General features: G+C 41.3%; 1 protein-coding gene across 3 annotated transcripts in view; it reads left to right on the plus strand.

Annotated features, from left to right (window-relative positions):
* Window positions 1–24,541, plus strand: part of ctnnal1 (catenin alpha like 1) — a 73,283-nt gene that overhangs the window by 41,288 nt on the left and 7,454 nt on the right. For 2 of the 3 annotated variants that reach the window (XM_023959784.1, XM_023959782.1), the window contains exons 3-13: window positions 2,238–2,425; window positions 3,378–3,497; window positions 8,283–8,372; window positions 8,561–8,731; window positions 10,417–10,617; window positions 18,412–18,501; window positions 18,620–18,778; window positions 18,948–19,040; window positions 22,283–22,433; window positions 24,351–24,388; window positions 24,472–24,522. In XM_023959784.1, the coding sequence (XP_023815552.1) occupies window positions 2,238–2,425; window positions 3,378–3,497; window positions 8,283–8,372; window positions 8,561–8,731; window positions 10,417–10,617; window positions 18,412–18,501; window positions 18,620–18,778; window positions 18,948–19,040; window positions 22,283–22,433; window positions 24,351–24,388; window positions 24,472–24,522 (1,352 nt within the window). The remainder of the gene's footprint in view (window positions 1–2,237; window positions 2,426–3,377; window positions 3,498–8,282; window positions 8,373–8,560; window positions 8,732–10,416; window positions 10,618–18,411; window positions 18,502–18,619; window positions 18,779–18,947; window positions 19,041–22,282; window positions 22,434–24,350; window positions 24,389–24,471; window positions 24,523–24,541) is intronic. The other variant, XM_023959783.1, reaches the window with a different exon arrangement.

Genomic DNA, 24,541 nt, shown 5'->3' on the forward strand with positions numbered 1-24,541 from the left:
TTGTTCTCATATTCAGGTTTATTTACAACAATGGTCAGCTCTCACAGCTTTTTTAATTGAGTTTTTAGGTAATGTTTTCCCTATAATTTTTTATTTTATTTTACTTATACATGTGGCAAATCCAATATGAGGTTTTGGTCATGCAACAAACTGGTGACTTGTTCAGGGTGTACCCTTCCTTCGCCTAACAGTAAGCTCCAGCCGCCTCATGCCTCCTTAAAGAGATACAGCAAATTCTGAAGATGGATGGATGCAAAATAAATTCTGTTTCTGTTAAAATAGATTTTTTAAAATTGAAAAATACATTTATTTTTAGCACTTTACTTTGTGGGCCTGTGCATAGTGGTGCCTGGCATCTTCCCTGTTTTACAAACTGTTCTCCAGAGGACTTTTTTTACCCCTTGTGCTATCTTAGAGGACCCCACCCTTACATTGACGTGTTCTTCCTGACAAAGGTGGATAAAGGTGGAAAGATTTCATGTAATCCATGGACACCAGTGAAGATCACAAATCATTGAAGAAAAAAGGTTCAGAGCACTGTCTAGTGGGTCTAGATGACCACACCCAATGGTAAAGTGTCTAGGATAGCACAAGCACAAAAGAGGTATTTCACAGTTACTTGTCTACACATGTCCTTTCAGATATCAAGAACCTGTCAAACTGTGGTTTTCTTACAAGGAATGATTTGACCAAAGTTAAATATCCAACTTTTAGCATTTCACTTTTTTAGCTTGGGCCTAATTCTCAGTAGAGATTTCTTTCCGTGTATTACAAATTTCATTGTGGGTAACGCAAACCAGACTTAGTCCAGATGCTACAGCCATCCAGTTTGTTCTTATTATACTTCAGAAAGTTATTATTTTTACATTGTCTGACAAATTCAATTAGTTTCATTTCACCTCAGATTTCATCATTCTTACCTCTCCTAATGTGATTTTTTTCCTTTACAATAGAGTTAGTAGAAAAACACAAACCAGGTTAGTATAAATTAACTTTACAGAATTCTTTATAAGAATTATGATCTGGTGGTGTTTGTACAATTCAATGTTTCCAACATTCATCCAACAGGATACAATCACAGAGCTCTGCAGTCAACCAGCAGCCTCAACAACAACCCATAGCATAAAAAGTTAGCCAAATTTCTTCATTTAGTTACCTTTTGTAAAACTACAAATTTGTTTTAAAATTCAATTGAAAGTTGAGGTTTTTGATATTTAATAATAAATAGGGGACTGTAACTCAATTAACCTGTAAGTCCTCAAAAAAATATTATAGAGACCTAGTGTCTACATCAAATTTGAGATGATAAATAAATATATAAAACCTATTGTGGTAAATATTGTGCACTTATACAGCGCTTTATTACCCTCGTTGAATGTCCTAAGGGTTTACAGTCACTAACTGCGTTTCCCTTGACTTTGAAGTTGCGCAAATTAGATTTGGGATACTAAATTTGTCTAATGGAAACACAGTAATTTCATAAAAACTTGCATTTATCAAACTAAAGTTTTTTGCGCTTGGAGGAGGTGGTTTTAGAGGTGTATGGAAATGGACATATTTCACAAAACTACAACGGAAACACTCTTTTTTGTTAAATGAGTCAGGTGACCAACAACCAGATACCACTGGCTGCCTTGGGCACTGCACAGCGGGCGCCACAAGAGGTCCCACAGCATCACACAGCTCATCAAAAGTTGAGCGTGTCATGCGGATTTGTTGGATCCACAGCTCCTCTTCAAAATCACCAACCACGATTTCCCGCTCCCACGTGTAAGGAACTTCCCGCTCCGTGGCCTGAATAAGACGCCAACGTCTCCTTTCCATACAAATTTGCGCTTATGTGGAATGAAAACCCAACTACAGTCCCATTCACCCACGCACACACACATTCACACACTGATGGTGTCTCCACTGCCTAACACTGATGCCAACCTAGAACCACCGGGGCCAGTATGGGGTTCAGTGTTTGCTCAAGGGCACTTCAACACACGGACAGGGAAGGCGCAAACTGAAAAAATCCTTCGATTAGAGGTTGACCGCTCTGCTTTATCACCACGACCGCCCTGCTATATCCAAATAATTTTACAGTTGCAATGTTTAGCTCAGGTTTTGTTTTTCCGGGTAGTTTACTTTTAACCCACCTTCAATTCTACCTTAAAACACTTTTGACAGAATTACAGCTAAAATAGTGCCAATTTTGAATAACGCAACAATTTTTTCCCTGTCATTTGTTGTAGGGGATGCTATAGCTCAGCTCACAGATGTGGGATCAGACACTCCAGCGCCCTCAGATGACCGCGTCACAGTGTTCAGTGACAGGACAGCAATGGTGAAGGCTGCACGCATGCTGCTTTCGTCTGTCACCAAAGTCCTAGTCCTCGCCGACCGCATCGTAATCAAACAGATCATCACCTCACGCAACAAGGTGAGGCACTAAGCTGCAAGAACCAGCATTGAATCGCACTCACGCATCGCTTGAAGGTATCCTCATTCACCGGCGGAACTGAGTCTTTTTCTTTCTAGATAAGCACTAGCTCTCTGAAAGAACTCTCTGATCGGAAGCAGCTCTTTAAGCAGCCACAGAAAAGCAAACTCTCTTTCTCCTGTTTGTGTTTGAGAAGGCCCCCCCCTAAACAGTGTGATATGGATGTAGTTTCAGAGGGAGCCAAGAAAGGGAAGATGAGGCCTAATTAGGACTGATAGGCTTTTGTTAGGATAACACACTGTCCACCGTGTCCATGTGAACACAATTAGACATTCTTCATCTTTGTACATCGCTGATAAAAGCTGCTGTTCTTGCTGCATTTTTCTGATGATATAGGATATATTTGAGAACAGAATTCATTTCCGAGTATTTCTAGATTCAAAATAGTTGAAAAAGCTGTCGAAAATTTGCTGGGCGTGCTACAAGCTTCTTGCTCCAAGCTCTCCATAATGGGGAAGGGTAGGGGGGGTCAGGGTTACTACGCCCAAAACAGTTTTGCCCACAACTCAGAGGTGAATTTCTAATGAACTTCTGCTGCTCTGCAGAAACTATATCCTCGAAAACACTGATTTTTTTTTAAATGTTGGCTTAAAAAAGCATAATCATGGTTAAACTGGGAACACTATGAAAATAGTGTAAAAGATGATCAGAGTGAGACATTATCTAAGGCTTCATCCAAGCTATGTTGTAATTACATATTTTTGAAAGGTAGTCTGGGAGGAGGATTTACAGTCATCACACGCTGACTGAAGAAAATTCTGATAAAACCCTCTCTGGTCCAAAACTTTAAATATCTTGGAAAGTAAATGTTAAGTTCTCAGATGCAGACATTGATTCTTTTTCCTGTTTTAATCCTTACTTGACTGTGATCCCCCCCCCTCACTCATTTCAGGTTCTGGTAACCCTCGACCATCTGGAAAGAGTGAGCACCTTCCAGGAGTTTGTACAGATTTTCAGCCAGTTTGGCAATGAGATGGTTGAGTTTGCGCACCTAACAGGAGACAGGCAGAACGTGAGTAGCAATGACACAGTTTTCCTGGAATTGACTGTCATAATTGACAGTGTACTGAAAATCTCTTTAGGTTAAACAAGAGCAGTTGCATGAAATCATTTTCAGGGTTGGTGGAAAAACCTGGTAAGTCTTTGGAAATTGAAAATGCAATTTCTAGGTCTTTGAAAAGTTTATGAAAAACAAAATCTTCTGTAAAGTTTTGGAAAAGTCCTGAAATTGGAATATTGTGGATGCAATAAATATAAAAAGTAAAATAGTTTAGCATGAGATTGGAATTTAAATTGTGGCAGAAGTTAAATCTCCCGCTAGTGTGGATGGGAGTTTACGTTACCGTAAAGCAGTCTGAGTTGTCGTCAGTTCAGCGCGTGGCGCTTTCAGCTTTTTACCGTGAAAAGCTATGAAATGCCTCGGAAATGTAGCTTTACCAACAAGTGGCTTTTCAAGGAGAGGTGTCAACTGTGGCGACTGAAAGACCCCGAAAGACATTTTGGACCAGAAATGTGCTAAATGACTTTGCTCCGAGTCCCTCGACATGAGCAGCATGAGAGAACTGGGGCTGGTGAGCCACATGAAAGGGAAGAAACAGCGACGGCTGCCGAAAGCTGCAGAAGCTAGTCGATCAGAGAATTTTTTTATTATGGAATGATGGCTTGACTATGTACAACAGAGTTTTAGAGCCACCTAATATTTTTTAAGAACTACAAAAGCAAAGAACAGCAAACAGGCTGGCCACTAACCTCATCTGCTCATGAAAACTATAAGTTGAGCTACAATTAAAAGTTGAAAAGCCACAATGCGTCCGTGCCATTGACATGGGCAGCTGTGGTGCAGCGGTAGGGTGTCGATCGGATGATTCCAGGTTCTTGCCCAAGTGTCCTTGGAGAAGACAATAAACACCATTTGCCTCTGGTGGAAGGTTGGCGCCAGTGTTCGTCAGAGGAGACGCCATCAGTGTGTGAATGTGTGTGTGACTGTAAAGTGCTTTGGGCCTTTGAAGAAGGTAGAAAAGCGCCATACAAGTATACCCCATTTACCACGATCCGTTTAGTCGTGATATAGTCACTTTGTTTTGTTCTTCCTACTTACTTTATCCACAATCATTACATAACAAAACGTTGGGAAAATATTAAATAATGACCAAGATGAACAATTTATTTATTTATTTCATTTGTGAAAATTGGGAAAAAAGCAACAAAGTCAGTGGGTGAGCTGCTGACCGCTCACGTTGTGGTCAACTTTGTCAACTTCGCTATCGTTTTTTCTGATTTTTGCTAGAAATTATTTTAGAATTCGCTTTGATATTTTTAGCGTGGACATGAGGACGCGTCTAAACCTTGCATTACTTGAACATGCTGGTTCACTATAAGAGAGAGAGTGTTGTTTTGTGCAGTTGTTTTGTCAGTTTATTTGAGGGTGCACCCACCCCCGGTTAGTGCGCACGTCACTACACTTGGCCAAAAAACTCCGGCTTTCTTCCCATCACTCAGTTGGATGCCACAACGAGTTTGGTGGGATAATTCCAGTAAGCGACGAACGATGAATATTTGGAGTCTTTGTCATGGGAGAAGAGCACGGCGGCATGTCTGTCACCTTCCTTCTTCCTCCTTTGCGCACCTTTTCCAACCCAATTTAATAATCTTAGGGCATCTCTGCCATGCGTCAGGTAAATAGTCCATAAAATAAATAAAGGTGAAAATCATAAAAAGACCACATCCAGCATTTTCATCTAATAACAGTCATCACACACAGAAAACACGTCTATCCCCCCATATAAAAAAAAAACAGGTAGGGCTAATGGGTTTTTATTCCATAGTCATAATGTGACCCTGTCACAGTATTGGGATTTGAATGGGAAACTGGAGATTTTTTAACCAATTGGTTGTGATTAGTTATTAGTCATGAATTTGGGGCAATTTGAACAGTATATTGTAAGTTGGCTGCTAAAATTTGAGCTCTATAAATGTTTGGCTGTCTGCCATCATTTATAAAGAGTTGTGGTCGATTCAATACAGAAAAACAGTAAAAAATGATCAACAAAGGTAAAATTATATTTTCCAGCCATGTTCTGTAGCCAAGGGTGAAAAGCAAAGATGCGGCTAAGACGTTCTGCTCGGGGATTTCTGGATGGGAGAGGATCAGAGGTATAAATAGATTTGTCAGTGTTCTTCAAAACGTCAAAAAAAAGGAGGAAGTCTTTCTTAGTGTGCTCAGATTTTCCTCTTCGTGTTTCATTCACTCCTACATGAACAGTAATTCTTGGGATTGTCTGTGAAAGCTTGGGAAGGAGGAGGAGGAGGTAATAACTGAGACGGTTGCCCCAGGATAGCAGCAGGTATTGGATTTTGCAAAGCGGATGTTTTTTATTATGGAATCTCCTATTATCAATGTTGTATGGGGGAAGATGGGGGAAAGACATGAGTGAGGCGCTGTCACCTGTTGATGTCCGGCAGAGAGTTGTCCTGAGATGGTGCCTGGTTTTGTGGAGATCGGCGAGCGTGATTACCGAAGAGGTTTGCTTGAGCGCCGGATCACAGCTGGCGGTGCGGGATGGCAGGGGCCATGCTGGCAGGTGAAGATGTGCCCCGTTCTTAGCCAAGCCCGAGCCCGAATGGAATGGCTATTTGATTGATTTTTCCAGTCTGAATACCCCCTAAGACTCATTGTACATTACGGTATATGGAATGATGCGAGTCTTTCACCCAAATACAATTGCCTCCTTATCCCAAAAGAAATTGTGTTGTGAAACAAACACTGTGTATAGGCTACGACATACACTTGAGTTTTTGAGTGGTGTATGTGCATTTGTCCTTGGAGCCTTAAGAAAGGAAGCACAGGTTAGCTGTCAATCAACCCTCCTGACATTTCAGATGGGAAGTAAAACATGCTTTCTGAATCCCACCAGTAAAGCAGAGAAACTAAACCTCTGGTAGGAACTTAAGGAACACTTCCCACACATGGGAAGTGCAGCAGCGGCCATAACTGTACAGGGACCAGAAGATAGGGGTGTGTGTGTGTGTTGGGGGGGGTGTTCAATTGTTGCTATAGCTGAATTTTACCTGGACTTGCATTTTGCACACTAATCACAAATCTCCATATTCCTCATTGTTGCCGTTGTTCCCTCTCCTCATTTGTCATGCTACTTTCTTTTTTTTGGGTGGGTGCGTTTTCACTCCTGCACTCTCATGCCTGTACAAGCGTGCATCTTTACAGAAAAGCTGCCATCTTTCCCCACTGAAGGCAGGAGAGGAATGCGCAGGCTAAAATTACGACAGATAATCACATCGGCTTTGTAATCTATGGCAAAGTGCCTGGAGAAAAGTTGATTCAGCTGCGATTAAGGAAAGAACAACAACAAAACAAGCTTTTTGTGTTACTGTCTATTTCTGTTGCAAACAAATTCACTGGGTAGTATCTTCCTTTATAATCTGGTGCACTCTGCCTTGTGCCTTTGCAAGAGTATGTATGTAAACAAGCACATGAATCAGGTCATTTGAGGTTTCTAATAAATTATGGTTAGTTTTATTTGCTGACGACACAAATGTTTTTTTTGTGATGGGGATGATCTGCAGCAACTCATAAAAATTGTTATGAAGGAGATGGAAAACTGAAGCTGTGGATTGATGTAAATAAACTTTCACTAAATTTAAGTAAAACAAAAATGATGTTATTTGGTCACCATAAAGGTAAAAATATTAATATTGACATGCACATAAATGGGGTGAAACTTGAAAGAATTTATGAAAATACATTTCTTGGGGTCATAATTGACAAAAAAACTAACCTGGAAAGCACATATTAGGTACTTACAAATTAAACTATCCAAAAGTATTTCTGTTTTGAATAAAGCTAAACTGGTTCTGGACCACAAATCACTCCACATGTTATACTGTTCATTGGTCTTACCATATATTTCTTATTATGTAGAGGTTTTGGGGAACAACTATAAAACGTTACATTCACTTTCAATACTTCAGAAGAGAGCAATACGAATCATACACAAAGTCAGTTACCTTGAGCACACAAACAAATTATTCATGCAATCAAAATTACTCAAATTTTATGATCTAGTAGAGTATTGTACAGCTCAAATAATATTAAAGGCCGAAAACAATTTATTACCGACGAATATCCAAAGGTTATTTATTAAAAGAGAGGAAAAATACAATTTTAGGGGGGGGAAAATACATTTCTCATACATAAAGCACATACAAATAAAAAATGATTTTGTGTTTCAATTCGTGGAGTGAAGTTGTGGAACAGAACCAGTAAATGCTTGAAACAATGTCCAAACATAAAAGAATTTAAGTATAAATACAGAAATATGATCATTGATAAATATGTACAAATACAAAATAATACAGAACATCAGCATTTGTAAATCTGCATACTTAGAAAATACGTTTTGTCATTCATTTGCATGTTTTTTGAAAACAAGAATTACATGTGCACTGTAACGGAATATAAACTTAAGTAGGGCACTGGACTTTGATGGTGGGTGTACTGGGTTTAGTTAGGAAAGTAAGAACTGAAGGTAAAGGGGGTGAGAGTTTATAAGATTTTTCTTCTCACTCCCTTTTGGACTTGTGTTTTTATATAATTTTGTCTTGTTTTATATCATTTTTTTGTGTTATATCATTTTTGTCTTGTTTTTGTCTTATTTTGTTAATCTACACTTGTCCAAAATAAAAAAGGTTACTTACTTATTTACTATTTGGAATTATTTTTGACCGTGAGAGTTTTGGAAGTTGTGCCATCTGTTGTCTTTTCGGTTCATTTCTCCATTAGGATTTGAAGGATGAGAAGAAGAAAGCCAGAATGGCAGCAGCCAGGGCTGTGCTGGAGAAATGTACCATGATGCTCCTCACAGCCTCCAAGGTAAGCCCTGACTGAGGGTTATAGATGATGTACACCTCATATTTAAGGCCTCCTCTGGTTTTTTTAAGCATGTTTGGAATAATTTTTCTATCTAAAAAAAATAAATATATATATATATATATTCCAGAAAAGAAGCAGAATTGATGAAGAGGTGAGCTTTGACATTTCAGACTGAATTCCTCTTGCAGACTTGCCTGAGGCATCCGGATTGCGAGTCGGCGAGGATCAACAAAGACGCCGTGTTCCACCGAATGCGCTGCGCCCTGGAGCAGGTCATCGAAATAGTTACTGAGGCGCGGAGCAGCGGGGAGAACAAGATCCTCTCTGCCAGCATCTGCAACGGCATCAGAGATTTCAAGGTAGGTTAAAAATAAAAAACAGCTTTAAACTCATTCGAGGTTAATACAAAGCAAAGTCTTACATATGCAGATACATCCCAGGAGATTTTCTTTTCCTCATTTTTCCTCATTTTGAGGTTCAGTACCAGGCCAGATGAAAAAGCAGCACTGTATGTGATCCTTAAATGGTTTTAATATTATCTGTATATTGCTTTGGGCTTTACTAACACCAGAAAACAACAACAAAGAAACACAAGAATCACACAAAAGAAAATCTAGATTTCACATGAAAAGAATCCCAAAACATAAACATAGCTTTCCAAAGTTTTAATGAAATATGCCAATTTTTCAAAGCCTACTTTAAAAAGAGGTGTTGATAGGGAGAGGGGGGAGGGGTTCACTAAAATGTGAGAGAACTTAATTTTTAGAAAATGCAAGACAACCTGCTGAAAATCCTTTAAAGTCCCACTCTGATTATCTTTTGATCTGTTGTAAACCGATCCCAGTGGTCTTTTCATTATGATCAGGCCATTTTGAGACAAATTTAATAAACCTGTGTCGTTTTTTAGGACATAGGTCCTGAAGAGCGGCAGGAGTTTATTAGAAACTCCCCCTGAGTTGTGGGCGGGACTGTTGGCACGGAGCAACCACGCCCACAATCCCTGCCATCCGTCTGTTTGCATGCTCTCCTGCTAGCTTACAGCCTCTCACAACCCCAACCTAACATTAGCGGTGCAACAAAAATGGTTAGCAATTTTAGACGCTTTCCATCCATACAGTTTTGAGCCACATGTCAGCTCGGATGGAGAAAACAAAGTCAGACCTAGTCGGGGGAGGAGCTTGTGGCCTGCTCAGCATATTTTCGACCGTAACCCTTGTGCTATTCTAGGCACTTTAACATTGGGAGTTGGGTCATCTAGACCCACTACAAAGTGCTCTGAACCTTTTTTCTTAAATGATTTGTGATCTTCACTGGTGTCCATGGATTACATGAAATCTTTCCACCTTTATCATGGTAGGGAGAACACGTCAATGTAAGGGTGGGGTCATCTAAGATAGCACAAGGGTTAATATGATCTTTTCCAAATGACTTTTTTTTTAGCTGCTCCGGACTTAGAGCGATTAAAAGAAATCCTCAAAAATGCAATTTTAAGTGTATTTTTCTTCATCATCCATCATCAGAAAAATGTCACGAGAACACGTTAAACCCACCAAAAAATACTATTTTCATCAGACAAGGTTATTTAAAATGTTTTTAGAAGTTTATATTCATAATATTACTGTATTGTATGTAAACTTTTTACTTTATAACTTTTCTAAAAACTGTTCTTTGCACTTCAGTACAGTCCAGGTCAGTTTTGTAGTAATAATTCCTCATTGAGACTTCATCTAAATGACAAAAAAAGTGTTTTTAAAAGAGACCTGGATCAGTTGTTACTTTCATAAAAGGCTTGCCATGTTTGACTAAAAGCTCATCTAGATGGTTTACACACAGCTTATAAGCAGACACCTTTACTTCTCTAACATCTAGGGGGGTGTAGGATAGCATTAGCTTTTATTTTGCTATACTTAAGGTTCTACTTGCTTAAGTAATTTGCGCCTTTAGTTTTAGGTCTTTATTTTTCTATTCATTTTTCATAAACTACTAACAGAACCTTTTTGTTTGTTTTTACATTTCCCACAATTCCATAATCGCCCCTCCCCAGTACACTGTGGAGTCGCTGCGGGAGGATTTGTTCTCTTTGACACCGCAGAGCTTGACCGGCCAGCTGGAGGCACTGGTGGAGCGGACGGAGGACTTCACGGATTCGGCCTACACCGGCCACGAGCAGCGACAGAGAATTCTGAGTCTGTGTCAGCTGACACGCCAGGACACCCAGCAGCTGGTGCACACCTGGGTTGGGGTGGTACGTTGTCTCACTCTCTTTACCTCGCTGTTTAAATAAGTCAATGGATGTTTGGTGGCTTGAGAAATACCAGGGACTTAGAGAAGAACTGGAGAAAGCATGGAAAGTGAAGGTGACAGTGGTGCCTGTGGTAATTGGAGGAGTAACCCCCAAGCTGGAGGAGTGGCTACAACAGATACCTGGAAAGAACTCAGACCTTTCAGTCCAGAAAAGCACAGTGCTAGGAACAGCTAAGATACTGCACAGGTATCACAGAACAGGGAGACTGCTGGATTCAAATGCAATAGGTTTATTAGCTCTACTAAAAGGCCACAAAGCTAAATTAGGGTCAGGCTGGCAGGAGTTGATAACAGGCATGGGAGTAGGATGTCCCGTTGGACACGGTCGCTTTGAAGCTTGTTTTGCCTTCATGAAGCAGAGTTTTTTGGCACGTTTCGGGGCGTGTGTCAACTGTCGCAGATCACGTGATTGATGATATTTGAAGCGCCAAATGCTTCGTTTGGTCGAACCACAGTTCAGGTCACTTGTGTTTGAACAGTTGGGCACGCTATTCTCTAGAAATACGAAATTAATCCCGAACATTTCCCGACCAGTTCTATTGTTTCCCCTGTATTGGAATCAGCGTCAGTTCATTGCACTTTACCATGACTGCTGGTAAAAAAAAACTAAAAAAAAAAAAAAAACTGTTGCTCAGGATCGTTTCAACTCAGTTTCTCCTAATAAGACAATATACTATGAACGTTATTTATAAAGAAAATTCTTTTATGAATGTATAATGGCGAAGGCTTTCAGCTTCAGTAGAGATAGCTCAGTGGAATCACAAGTCTGCAATCAGAGGTCCTAGGTTCAAAACTGGTTTCCTTTTTTTTTTTGCTTTGCTTTTATTTTTCTTCATGTGATGTGTGTTTGCTGTGTCAAGCACTTCTCACAGAAAACATCACACGTTGTGTTTTACTCATTAGCAACATTGTCTTGTTTTACGTTTTTTCATTATCATTTCCACATTGAAGTGTTACATGGAGCTTATGTAACGCTTCTCAGATTATGGGACTAGGCGCATTAATCAGAGTTCGTCTCAAGGAGCCCAAGGTGTGTAAATGAAAACACAGGACAGCGATGAAAGTAAAATGCAATCGATTGTATCAACAGAAAAACATTTAAACTTGGATATGGGTCTGAGTCCTATTGAGTTGTTTCCAAAAGTCTATTGGTGATGATGTAGTTGAGTTTTGCTGCAGCTGAGGAGTTGTTATTGAAGGTGGAAGTATCAGGATCTCAGATTTGGGTAGCTCGCCATCAAGTTGCAGATCAAAGAATACACAAAAAAAAACCTGACCTAGAAAGGGTCAGAAAAAACAGAAATCAAGAGTTGAACAAAAGCAAACCACAGTCATTTCGCTGTGTGTACTGATATAGATCAGATTAACCATCATCATTGTAGAAAACAAAAACAATATTCTTATCAAAAAAACAGCTGTTTCATGTTGAATTCTAATTGTGTGTACACAAGTCAAACAATTCAATGTCAAGGTTCAAGGTAAATGGATAAAAGTTTTAAATCAAAAATGTACTCTGAAGTTACAAATTAACTTTATCCCATTAATCAAAGTAGAATTATAAACAAATTAAACATTCAAATTTCAAATGTTGAACAACATGGTTGTTCAATCCATCATCTAATTCAAAAACAGTGGCCATTTTGGTATCATGGAAATAAAAGTAACTAAAACAGTTCGAAGTGTTCAATTACACAAAAGAAAGCGATTTCAACAAAAATGCTTTGGCTTTAATTCAGCCGACTAAATCAAAACATTTAAACAAGAACCATTAAATAAAGCAAAGCGTCAAAGGTGAGTGCAGCGTTAGCTTAGGTCTGCGGCTATGATAGAGCTTTTTCCAATTGTTTTCGGTGTCGCAACCGCAAAGACTCACCGATGAGCTCTTTAGAGTTAGAGAAATGGAAGCGTTGAGGTTTCCAAACATGATTGTATCAACAAATGCATCAGGTGTCCTGGTGTGGCCACAGCAGCAGCAACAGCTGAGAGCAGGAAGCAAGAAGTAGCAAGCAGAAAGCAGGAAGTGCACCCACTGACCTGGAACTTATATACACATTGACCCTTTCACAATAAGGGCGGGGCCGGGTGTTCCCACTTAGTCTGATGGCTAAGTGGTGATTGAAGCGTATGGTATACGTCCAGTCCGCCACCAGATGCCGCTGTTCTGTGTGGTTTCAAAGCCCTGAATGGGTGGTTCATTTTTCCGGCACAATTACATGAACCCCAAGGGAAGCTTCATGGGGCTTCTGTTCTCATCCCTACATGAGAGCATCAGAGAAGAGACAGGGGTAGTCAAGATCCAGGCGAGAGTCAGTCAGGCAGGCAGGCAGGCAGGCAGGCAGGCAGGCAGGCAGGCAGGCAGGCAGGCAGGCAGGCAGGCAGGCAGGCAGGCAGGCAGGCAGGCAGGCAGGCAGGCAGGCAGGCAGGCAGGCAGGCAGGCAGGCAAACAGAGTCCATGAGACAGAAGATAAGGGCCAAATACACCACTCAGTAATGAAGGCAGAGTGGCACAAACAAAACTTCACACTGAATGAGGCTCAGTGCAGTGCTTAAGTAGGCTGTGGTTGATTGAGTGAATGAGAGTCAGGTGTGTGGCATCCAGGAAGTGCTCATTGTGGTTTCTGGGAGATGAAGTACTTTCAGTACTCTGGAGACTGCTCCCGCCGGTGACCAGAGAAACAGAAAAGTTGAAAATAGTCAGTGTAATAGATAAATAGTCACAATATTTAATTGAATCTTAAAACAAATGGAATTTTAAACCTGTCAATCCAAATCTAATCAATCCTGTAATTTGGCAGCGATAACAGCTTCTTTCATCTTGTTTGGAAATTTCTGGAAATTTCCTTTTTTTTTCTTCGAGCTTTTGTTTATGTGTATTTTAATTAACAAGTTTTTTTTATTAGTACGGGTCGGGGGGGCTAGCGGGTCGGGGTCTCCGCTGAGGCAATCAGTGGTTGCCTCGGCCGGTTGGCCTCCTCGGTCCCGTCGAGGCCTGACCAGAGCTCTTCTAGTGCCGGCGTCTGGGGGTGGGGGCCTGGGCTTGCTCCGGGGGGGGGGCGACGCTTTCTGGCTCCTGGGGTGGGTGGTGCCGGGCCTGGGGTGTCAGCGGCTCCGGGGGTGGGCCCCTGGGCTGGGTGGCCCTGGCCCCTTTGCTGGGGGTGGGCTGGGGGACGGCTGTTTGACCACCGGGGGACAGTCTACCAGCTGTCCCCAACTTACCCCCTTCCTTATATAACCTCATATTAGGGTGAGGGGGTGGGGGGTCTAGCCTGCGATGCGCCTTGGGGGGGGGCTACTTGGGAGTGGCCCCCCTCCTATGGTTGCCGTATGGAGTGGGCCCCCCCTCTTTCGGTTTTATTTGCACCTTAGACATGTAGGGTCCTTGGTAGGGGGGGTGCTTGGACATCACTGCAAGCAAGCAGCAGATGTCCTCCTGGCACCCTACCCGCCAATTTTAACCGCACCTTAGACATTTAGGGCCCCTTGGTGTGGAGGGTGAGGGGACATCACTGTGAGTAATCAGGAGATGTCCCCTTAGTGCCCTACTCGCCAATTTTAACTGCACCCCCCTTAGTACACACACCCCTCCCCCTTCAATATATACATTCAAACATAAACACACACACATGCACACAAACACCCTCTCAAACACCCATACACGCACACACATTTTACAAGGAAGGTGGGACCTGGGTCCATCTGTCCCCTACCTCTTCCCTGGTGGGGGGTGCGGGCCCCTTGGCGATGGCGGCCGTGTCCCTTGGGTGCCGGCTCCCTGGGCCCGGCGGTGCTCTCTCCGCACGGTGGGGGGGTTCATATTACACCTGAGCCAGGGGTGTTCGTGTCCCTGGGGGGTGGGTCCTGGTCCTTGCCCCTGGGCGCTGGGCCCCGCCAAACTTCCAACATGGCCGAGCCTGGTCGGGCCATATTTATAACATCCCTTGTGGGCCGCCCTTTTTTCCCCGGGGTTCCCCCCTCCTGGGCGGGGGCGGCGGGCCCCTGCCTTGCTCCTACCTGGACCAACCGTGGGCCGGGTGGGTGGCTGCCTGGAGTGCGGAGCGGGTCTCCCTTGGGGGGTCCTGGCTCGTACCTGGGGTCGGGGCGGGGGGATGCCCGGAACTCCTGGGTGGTGGTGGGGTGCTCGTCTGGGGCTGTGGGCGTCCCTCTCCGGTGGGGCCCTGCGTTGGGCTCTTCCGGCGCGGCGGGGGGCTGCTTTCCTGGCTGGGCTGGGGCGGCGCTCTCTTTCCCTCTGCGCCTCCCTGCTCTCTGGCTCTGGGGGCCTCGCGGCGGTCCTGCTGGCCCTGGCCTGGGTGGCGGTCTTGGTCGCCCGGGGGGCGGTTGTTCCCTGCCTGTTCCCGTGTGGCGTTGGGGGAATTCCGGCTGCCGCTGCTGCTGCGGCGGGGGTATGGGTGTGGGGGTGGCTGGGCGCTCCTCCTCCTTCTTTTCACATTCCACCATCCATTTTAGAAGAACATAAACACTCACCTGAGCACAGGTGTTAGCTCACCTTTGCACTAATAGTTTGCATGATTGAATGAATGAAAGATTTCACACTAGTTGGTTTAAAGGCATAGGTATGCGTTCGTGAACACTATCTGTTTTGTGTGCATGTTGACATGTGGACATTTTTGCGGCTAGCAGGTGTGTTGATAATATTTGAGTGTGTGTGAACAGGCCCCGCCCTTTTTGTACTACATTTGAACCGTACCGTAACGATAAACAACCAGTAAACCTGTCTGCTCTATGCTGCTTCATGGTCTTACCCCCCTTCCCCTCCTATTATCACCCTCCTACCCCCCCCTCTCTCTAACGTCCCTCTCTCTTCTTCCCCTCTTTCCTTTTCCGTCCGGTCCAACACCAAAGATTTTCAAACATGATTGAAATTAATAAAGTTTGGCCTCAATTACAAAAGGGGTTTATTCAGACATACCTTTGGTTTGTCTGAAGATGAATAACCCCTTTTGTTAAAATAAAATATGTCCAACACAAGAGGCCCTCAGCTCTCATCTGTTTGCCTAGCTGTTGGACAGGACAAGTTAAAAAAAAAAAAAAAACAAGTTTTTTTTTTTGTTGTTTTGTTGTTTTAGAAGAATAATACAGAGCCCCTAATGGGTCATTGAAGAAAAAAGAAATTGAAGTAAAAAAACAAAAAAAAACTAACGGGTGCGCATCTGTTATTTATTTTTTATTTTTTTTACTTTAAATATTTTTTTTCACCAGTTACTAATAGCCATTAATATAAACACCTCATTGCTTTAGTTTGTCATAAAAATCCAAATGCCAAATATAAATTGGACCCTTTGGAAGCCCAAAAGGGTCCATTTGCAGCCCACCTTGAATGCACTTTGCATGCATCCACCAATATTAATAGAGTTTACTTGATGATCTTCATTCTTCCTGAACCTGTTCTAAACTGGTGTAATTCCTGGGCCGAAACAAACCACATGACTGTAAAACTCGTGTAACCCATCTGCTATCCTAGGCACTTTAACATTGCAAGTTGGGTCATCTAGACCCACTAGACAGTGCCTTTTTTCTTCGGTGATTTGTGATCTTCACTGGTGTCCATGCATTACATGAAATCTTTCCACCTTTATCCACCTTTGTCATGGTAGGGAAAAACACATCAATGTAAGGGTGGGGTCATCTAAGATAGCACAAGGGTTAAGATGACGTTCAGAGATTATATAATTGTGACGGTAAGCAAGCAAAGCTGCAATCTATTTCTAGACAAGGCACCGTTACTAACTGTGAAGTAAAAAAAAAAAAAAAAACTCACTGGTGCGCACCCGTTAGTTTTTTGTTTTTTACTTCAATTTTTTTTTCTTCAATGGCCCTTTAGGGGCTCCGTAGAATAATCAGTGAGAAGCAGTAACCTTTAATTTTTTGTGAATGTCCCCCAAAACAATCTTACCCTCAGCTGCATCTCAAATGCAATTTTTGCCATCCATCCCAGCCTAGTTGGCCTTTAAACATAACAGACTTATAAAACTCAAGCCTGTAATGTATCTACTTTTTCTGTGTTGAAACTTTTTGGTTTGAATGTTTCTGAGCGTCCAGAAAGCCTACATTTAGCATGACTGTACTGCGGTGCCTCGTCTATTCCTTGTAATTGAAGGTCGTGTAAAGATGAAAGGTACTAGTGGAGAAAAGGTGTTTAAAACAGAACAAAGAATTTTCAAATATTTTGCTCCCCGGTCAATCTGGCCTTATATGGTGGTGAGTTTAAGAAAAATGCTGCCTTTGTTTAAATTGCAGTCGCATTGAAGTTGGTCTAAAATTTACTAAATTGTTGTATGATGTTCAAATTATAGAGAGGAGCTGAGCTTGATTGTTTTACTTTGTGCAGATTGACTTTACTTTGCATCTGCAGACAAAATAGAGAGCAACACATTTACAATGGATCATTGGTATAGACTCAAAAATGGCCATATTCCGTATTTTCAGCACTTTAAGGCACACTTTAGAGCTTTAATTTTTTCAAAAAACAACAGTGCGTATTATAATTCAGAGTGCCTTATATGGATGAATTCTGGTTTTCTTTACTGATGTTGAAGCCATTTTGAGAAACACACTGCGTTCTTACAAACCGTCAGTCTGTTTTTTCTACATGTAGCAGTGCAGTGTCAGACTGTGGCTGTGTCTGAATTACCACCCTACCAACTAAAAAACTATATAGTCCGGGACTTTGTAATGCCCTGAATTTTTAAAGCAATTCGGACACCATGATCGGTACTTTTTTTTTTTTTCTTACGGTAATTAGGACCTAATCGATTTCACGAAGGTAAAATCTCATTGATATGATGATTTTTTGATGGTTTATTAATTAAATGTTTATTAAAAAAACACATTTTTTGGGCAAAAATTGTTCCGACGCAATGCATTGTGGTCTATATTCACCAATCTAGTGAGCATCAATGCACACTGGCTTTTCGCAGAGACTTCTGGGAAATTTCTAGGGCACTTGATTTTGGAATTGTAAATTCAGACAGCACTAGAAAATGGCGAACGCACTGTGTAGTGACTACTGAAGGAATTCGGACACAACCTGTGTATTTTTCTCTGTGTCTTACTACCAAGGTTTAGAGTTAGCGAAGTCACAGTAACATTTCTTTTAGCTGTATCAGTCTGGTTTCTTTTATGTGTTACTAACAAGTTTGGGAGTTACATCTATTATTAATACACTTATGTGGTTAGCATTCCCAAGACTATGTAGTTTTTACGTGTTACTAACAAGTTACTTACAAGTTACACAGGACTTTGCGAAATCCCAGTAACGTTTGTTTTAGTGGTATCAGTCTTTTTTTCACGTGTTGCAACCAAAGTTGTGTGTCACAGGTATTGCAAATTTGCTGACGTGTTGTGGATTCAGACTGTTTTACTGTGTTTTTTTTTCATGTTACTACCTAGGTTGGGAGTTAGCTTAGTGACAGTAATGTTTGCTTTAGCAGTATCAGTATTTTTAAACAAGGTTACAGATAGCCTATTGTGACGTGTGGCCTTTCACAAATTCTAGAAATACTGTGAATGCAGTTATTAAAGTTTGACTGACTGACTTATGTTTGCCTCCTTTTTCTTGCTAAATGTGGGCTCATAGTTCGGTGCGCCTTTTATATGACATCATTTCAAAAATAGACCATTTATTGACAGGGCGTCTTATATTCCGGTGAAGAATATATGTTAGATTTTGTGTTTGCATTCAAATCCACTATATTAAATGCATATTGTCCTCTTGCAGCAGCAGTCTGGCAGTTCCAAAGAGGCCACAGAGAACTTGGAGGTGGCCATACTGAAGACATGTCACAGCATGGGAGACCTGAGGCGGGAAGTGAGCAGCGGCCTCTTTTAGAGTCACAATGCCACCCTCCCTGTTCCACAAACGTCTCTCATTTCTGCATCCTCTCCTTTTATTTCTTATGCTATTCAACTGTGTGCCCTCCTCTCAGCTGCATAACGTGGCAGTGGGCCGGGCCTCGGATTTGTTGAAGGTTCATGGAGAGCAGCTGCCTCTAAGGGCTCTCAAAGCTGCGGGTGCTGAGGGAAACCTGGAGGCAGTAGCCGATTATTCGCGCAAGCTCACCGAGCAAAAGGAGCAGCTGGTGGAGGTAAGCGGTTGATGCGCAAAAGATGCTACAGAGAAAAGGAAAAATTGAGATTTATATTAGTTTCAATTGTTAATTTTTTTGTGCAACTGTAGTTAATACTTTACCAGCAAAATAAAAAAAACACACACACAAAATAATAGCTTTTATGATTTCCTGTGTTTTTATCCAGACATGCCGACTGTTATGCCATGTATCGTGTACAGAACCACTGGAGATTACCTGCATTCATGCAGAAGAGACCTTCCATGTTATCGGCCCACAGGTATAACCCACTGATTATTATCTGGAACAGGGGTGCCCAAATCCAGGCCTCAAGGGCCAGACTCCTGTTGGTTTTCCAAAAACCCTGTCTTCTCTGGTGCTGATTACCTGGATCAGGTGGGTTTAGCCAATAAGGAACTTCAATGGCAGGTTGGTTGGAAAAGATGTCGGACACCGGCCCTCAAGGCCTGGATTTGTGCACCCCTGATCTAGACTGACTAGCAATGCTGCCTAATTTTCTGTTTGAGTGGCAAACAAAAACATGATGGACTTGAGTTATTTTTAAAGCCCCTGTAACTCCAACATTTTATTGCATATTAGTAAAGTTTAATGGGTCAAAACTGGGATATAAAATGAGACACGATTCCCTAAAGAGTGCAGATCTATATCCTGTGCAGAGGGTGGGAAAAACTCTTCTGTGTCTGGCTTTGCCCTCTATTCCTGCCATCCATTCAGAATATTTGAGAACATGTTGTCCACCAAATCTCACATCTCACATATAGTTATATTTGCTCTCGGAAACCATCCGTACCAGTAATTATCCAGCAGAGTAGAATGTTCCTGTCCCATGGTGCTTATGTCAGGCCACACACGACTCTGCAGTAATGACTCAGCTCCTAAGTTTAAAGATAAACCAATCAGGAAAGGTGCCATTCAGGGTGCTGCAGGTGATTTCACTCTCCACATGCTCAGGTAATATTAGGGAGGCCAAAAGGATAATTGCCAATCAGATACAACACTCCATAGGATGAACACGGGAGGGCTGTGAGTACAGATATACATAATTTCCACATTTTCTTAATCGTTTTCTCTCCATTTATTGGGTCCATAGATTGGAATCGATTGCAAATATCAATATAACACTACACACCCAAAATAAAGAAAGGTGGGCACCTTTATTTAACACGACATCCCGTGATCGTGGAAAAGATATTTGAGTGTCAAATCAAGTAAAGAAAACATCTAAGGAGATTACGGAAGTTACCAGAATTAGGTTAGGAACGGTTAAACGCAAGATCAAAAATTGGAAGGATAGTGGGAATCTATCGTCTCCAAGAAAGAAAAAGTTCAGTTTAGTGATCGGCAACCCCTTAATGTTTGGTGAAATTAAATTGACGACATGACAGTAGAAAAGTGAAAGTAAGAGCATTACCGCACATACAATGCAAAGGAAACTCAAGGGACTGGGACTGAACAGGTGTTGCCTTAAGATAACCTCTGAGAGTGAGGCTAATTGGAAAAAAAGCTTCAAGCTGCAATGGAGTTTAAATATTGGATACTGGATCAATGGAAGAAGGTCATGTGGTCCAATGAGTCCAGATTTACCCTGTTCTAGAATGATGGACACATCTGGATAAGAAGAGAGGCAGATGAACTGATGCATCCATCATGCCTAGTGCCTACTCTATAGGCCTGTGAGGCAGGGCTATGACCGGAAGTTTAGGTTAGTTCAAAGAATGAGTTCAGCTGACTACCTGAATACAGTAGTCCAAAATAAGTACTCATCTTTACTAAATATTATAGATGTTTTAAAGTTGTAAAATCAAATCAACACTTTATACACCTTTCTCGAACATGAACATTTTCACACTTTTCTGTCTTGTTTAAACTCTCAAAGTTCAAACCTTTTATAGAAAAATTTATTCAGTTCTATGGAATAAAAGCAAACATGTGATCGCGATCGAAAATGTATTTAAAATTGGCAAACAGGACGCAGTCTGTACAGGAGACATGACAGAGGAGATCAATTGACAATGGTCTCCAGCCAATTAGGATGCAGAACATAGTCCGCTGTTAAGCTACCATACAATGCTACCGTAAGCAAACTTTTATCCGTCATAGTAAGCAGGTGATTAGAACCTTCAGCTTCTCCAGAACTTCTCACTAAGACCAGTAGGTGGGCTCACATCACCCCCGATTTAAAAATACCTGCCATTGTAAATGAGAACTGGACTGTTTGGAGGTTGGGGGGTTGGGGGTTGTGTGTGGGTCCGGGGGAAGGGCACAAGCTCTATTTTAACATTCTTTTGCTTGTTCCTATATAGGCCTGCACAATATACCGCAAATTTATCGTTATCGCAATATCCAGCTCTGCAATATGCATATCGCAAAAGACGGCGAATATCGCAATAAATCGCAAACCCAAAATGTGTTAAAACAATCTTCTAGCAGCTTGAAGCATTTAACGAATCAAATAAATCCCTTTATGCTTTGACCAATCAGATGGACGCCTTCCCATTGTTGACCAATCAGATGGAGGCCTATTATGTTAACCCTGGTCCTGAAGAGCCTCAACCCTGCCTGTTTTCCAGCTCTCCTTAACCAGCTTGCTGTTGATTGGCTGACTCGAGTGATTTCACATCCTGATTGACTGAACACACCTGATTTTGGTTATCATTATCGAGCAGTCTAGGGAGAATTGGAAAACAGACAGGGTTGAGGCTCTTGAGGACCAGGGTTGGCCACCCTGACGTTTGTCCCCCATGTCGATGAGGGTCATTTGGAGTATAATTTTTAAACTGTTGCAATGAAATGGGAATGATGTTTTTGTTTATTTTTCTATTTGTTTATTTACCGCAAATTTATCGTTATCGCAATATTGATCACTAATATCGCATATCGCAAGTTTTCCTCATATCGTGCAGCCCTATTCCTATATTATTTGTTTTGGTATACAGTACTTTGTATTATGTTACATATGAAAAGAAAACATAAATAAAGATTGATTTGATTTGATTTGATTTGATTTGATTTGATTTGATCTGATCTGATCTGATCTGATCTGATCTGATTTGATTTGATTTGATTTGATTCAACCATACAGTGTGGTAGAGTGTTCCAACAAAGTTTGGTTTGTATTATTTTGATGTGGAACAGAAACAGTGGGCTGAACTTGATGAAACAACAATGTGAATAGATTTGCCACCAGTTCTTGTTTACTTGTTTGTTTGCACACAATATATTTTATACTTGATTATCTTGCAAGAAATAAAAAGAAAACTTCACCTGCACTGTTCAGTACCAGCTATTTCTCTCTGAGTCACACTAGTTGAATTTTTGGCTAAAGATGTCCTGGGTCCATTTTAGGTCAGTGTATCAGATCGTTTAAAATGAACCAATATCGACTATGAATCGTACCAGAAACCACAAATTGTGATGTAAGTCAAATTGTTGTGAAAAGGAATCATTACATACCTAATATTTTATTTTGAGGTTTTGTTTCCTGTCGCTGTTTTTGTTCAGATCATCTCCGCTGCGCAGACTCTGGCCCTCCATCCTTCCAGTAAAATTGCCAGAGAGAACCTGGACGTTTTCTGTGAGGCGTGGGAGTCTCAGCTCTGTGACATGGGCCTGCTGCTGAAAGAGATCAATGATGTTTTTGAAGGACGGCGAGGTCTGTTTTGTAGTGCACACATTGTTGCCAAAACCTAAATACAACTCTGATACGTAGATGCTTGAGAAAATTTGGACTGTCAGTCAGTAAGACTTAGATATGTGAGGCAAATTTTGTTTTAGACCTTCACACTCACAACCAGTCTAGAGTTTTTTAATTTTCATGCTGGTAAATACCATTTTTAGAACAAAACTAGCACCTAAAACCAATCTGGCTTTTAATTTGCTTTGCCTTGTATATCTACATCAAAAGCCTGAAAACATTGACTGCTGGCCCCCACAGACCAAATTACCAAAGACAGATGGGTTCTCGCATGCATTGAGTCTTAGCCTGAAAGAATCAAACTCTAGTACAAAGCCTCACTTAATGATTTTGTTTGTGAGCATTTCTGAAACGTTATCGAAAGTTCATGATGAGGCCAGGCATGCTGTGTGAACATATCCTTTGAGAATTAATCACCGCTGACTGCAGAACGTTTCTTCCAATCAAGGGACAGATGTCAGTGGTATTGAACACCCGAGCATTCATTCCTCCTCTGCACTGCCTCCATTCATTGTCTACTTGAATTCATAGACTGTTATACTATCAGATTCATGTAGATCATGACGCCTGTGCACTCACAGCGCTGTGCTTTGGTTTCTTTCCATAGACAGGTGTGGTCACTTGTCACCTGATTCAACTTGTTGCATTCATTTTACAGAATTTCTTTTTTGACTAGTGTAGTAATTTGCTTATCCCCAATTATTAAAATAAAATAAAAACTAAAAGTATGTATTTTTTGCCTTCCTTACGTTTGTTTTTGCTGTTTCTTGCTATCCCTCAGCTACATAGTTTATTTTACCCAACAAGACAGTGTCATGTACTTAACCCTTGTGCTATCTTAGATGACCCCACCCTTACTTTTTGACATGTTATTCCTACCATGATAAAGGTGGAAAGATTTCATGTAATCCATGGAAACCAGTGAAGATCACAAATCATTGAAGAAAAAAGGCTCAGCGCACTGTCTAGTGGGTCTAGATGACCCAACTCCCAATGGTAAAGTGCCTAGGATAGCACAAGGGTTACACCCATCCCCACTTCCAAACATTTATCTGTGTACACTATCTCCCACTAGCTTACAGCCCCTAACACCCCAAATCTAACTTTTCCAATACAACAAAAACGGTAAGCAATATTGGAGCTATCCAGCCGTGCAGTTTTGAGCCAGATGCCAGCTCGTAATGAATAAGCTCTTTTTTAAACACAATTTTTTCGTTTGCTTTTAATTCACAACAATTTGAATGAAAAAATACTCAGAAATAAAACTATGCCTTTTATCATCAAAAACAAAAGCCATAAGGACATGTTTAGAACACCAAAAACACGATTTGGGTCCTTACAGGAGGCTGCCTTCCTTCTGTCAACTTCTTCAAGAAGGCAGCCAAGTGTTGGATCTTTGAAATGACCAAAACGCAGATGATAGTTACATTTAATGGTGAGAAACATTGTATTTGTTAGCTAAAAGGTCAAAGTCCTGCAAAACCCTTCTGCATCTAAACAGTTAGGATGAGGATTTTGACTGCACTGGAACAGGAAGTGACAACACAAAGAAGTAAAGTTGCCTAGTTTGTTTGTCCTTTATAAAATTATGCTTACTTTAACTAGAATGTACTGCCATTACCCCATGCTGTTTTTTAATTATTACATAACTGCAATGATTAATCAGCTAAGCAGTTAATCAGTTCTAATTATAACCTTAGAAAAGTCGAATTTGTGGCAGAGCTGCTGTATTGGATTGCATTTTAAGGTCTTCTGCCCTTCAAAAATGACTTGAAAGTACTTTCATTGGCATTACTTAAAACATGTCAACATTGCAGATTTATTTATACGGTTTCCATGCAGCGTTAAGGTGATGACAGAACTGCTCTCTTTTAGGGGATAGAAAACCATACTTATCACTTCCAAGACCCGGGGTATGTATCAAACTATCCAGCGTCACATATTTCCCAAATACAATGATTTTTTGCTCCTTCAATTAACCTTTTTTTTCTCACAGAAGCATTCTGCTAGCCTGAAAAGTGCTAAAGCTGTCAAGTTGGATGCAGAGGTAGTGTGTACGCCACCAG

Source organism: Oryzias latipes, chromosome 11 (genome assembly GCF_002234675.1).
Source record: "Oryzias latipes chromosome 11, ASM223467v1".
Lineage (NCBI taxonomy): Eukaryota > Metazoa > Chordata > Actinopteri > Beloniformes > Adrianichthyidae > Oryzias > Oryzias latipes.